At 43.4% G+C, this 1,286-nt stretch overlaps 1 protein-coding gene across 1 annotated transcript; it reads right to left on the bottom strand.

Annotated features, from left to right (window-relative positions):
* Window positions 1-64: 64 nt before the first annotated feature.
* LOC104814750 lies at window positions 65-1,127 on the bottom strand. Its single transcript, XM_010542934.1, has 4 exons — window positions 1,121-1,127; window positions 762-1,056; window positions 498-608; window positions 65-430 (listed from the first exon to the last, which is right to left on the bottom strand). The coding sequence occupies exons 2-4, from the start codon at window positions 931-933 to the stop codon at window positions 318-320; spliced, it is 396 nt and encodes a 131-aa protein (XP_010541236.1). The 5' UTR covers window positions 934-1,056; window positions 1,121-1,127; the 3' UTR covers window positions 65-317.
* Window positions 1,128-1,286: the final 159 nt, after the last annotated feature.

Raw genomic sequence — 1,286 nt, 5'->3', positions numbered from 1 at the left:
AGTATTTAATACATAAAATAAAAGTATTTATATAAAACAAATTAAACAAAATAGTTATTCGGATTATCTGATCCGGTTCTTTGGTCTGTCGGTGCCGTAGAAGGTCCGACTCCGGGCTCAGATCTAACTCTGAACTGAGGAGTCAGAAATGGGTTATGCTGCATCTCCTGCGCCGGTTGTGGATCGTCATGAGGAGGAAAAAGTCGGCGAAAAACGTCTCGTAACGCGCAATCCGTACCTCAACTTCTTCTAGTCTCGCAATCTTTCTACGATCCTCCTCAAACTCTTCGATCTTTTTCTTTAACGCCTCGACCTCCTTAGTTAGTGCGACGTGGCGACCGATCGATGCTGCATCTGGATGACCACCACCCAACTGAGTCGCCATTCCACCGACGCCGTAGATACGTCCTTTGGCATCCGGTTGGACAACCTGCCAAATAAAAAGTATATGTGAATTAAAATAATTTAATTAAACAATTACATCAATATAAATTTACCTCTAGATAGAGACTGTTGATTTCTGCTGGCGAAAGTTGGGTCGATCCACAACTCTCCTCTAACTGGGAGAGACGATCGGTGATCTTTGCCTGAATCGCATCCTCGATTTCCTGAACGCGATCACTGATATAAGTACCGTCAACTCGACGGTGAGTCTCCTGCAGCAATCGCAACGCAGAAGGTTCTTCACCTTCCTTCTGCGTCTACAACCAAAAAATTTAATTAAAAAAAACTGAACAAATTTAAAATTAAATTTTTTTTACTTGCTATCTCATGGGCGACTCGGGCAAATGATCTCTGTCCTGCAGTGTGGGTCGGGGTTGCGCGTTCGATCTCCGCTCGGGATCGTCGATTGTTTGAGAAGATTTGACTCTTCTCCGTTCCTTCTTCTGAATCCCAATGTGCGACGAGCTGATCGTAGATAGCCGTCGACATCCACAGAGATTTTACGCGTCTGCACTTTACCCGATAAATGATGTCCTTGAGGGGATCTCGGACGACGAGCCTCCAAGCGGCGTAGACTTGGTCATGAATGGCCTCGTCCCAATAATAAGCTTGCTGAAACAAAATAAATTTATAATTTTGTATAAATATAAATACATTTAATTGACAAAATTCTTACCGCAAAAGCCCCGATTTCTCGAACCAACGTTGCAGATCAGATGGAGGGACACGGATGAGACTCCGCCATGGGCCTTTGAAGTCCGACTGAAAGATGCTGACGACGGTCGTAATCACTTCATTGTTACGATTAAACCTGCAAAAATTAGATTCATAACATTAATTTA

This window comes from Tarenaya hassleriana, unplaced genomic scaffold (assembly GCF_000463585.1).
Source record: "Tarenaya hassleriana unplaced genomic scaffold, ASM46358v1 Cleome2149, whole genome shotgun sequence".
Lineage (NCBI taxonomy): Eukaryota > Viridiplantae > Streptophyta > Magnoliopsida > Brassicales > Cleomaceae > Tarenaya > Tarenaya hassleriana.
The sequence above is the reverse complement of the archived record's forward strand: the minus strand, read 5'-3'. Positions and strand labels throughout refer to the sequence as shown.

Coding starts and splice junctions, on each gene's coding strand:
- LOC104814750 (XM_010542934.1), bottom strand. CDS start 933: ATGTCGACGGCTATCTACGATCAGCTCGTCGCACATTGGGATTCAGAA. Junction 609..761: donor AGTCGCCCATGAGATAGCAA/GTAAAAAAAATT, acceptor GATCGCGTTCAG/GAAATCGAGGATGCGATTCA. Junction 431..497: donor TCAACAGTCTCTATCTAGAG/GTAAATTTATAT, acceptor TTTATTTGGCAG/GTTGTCCAACCGGATGCCAA.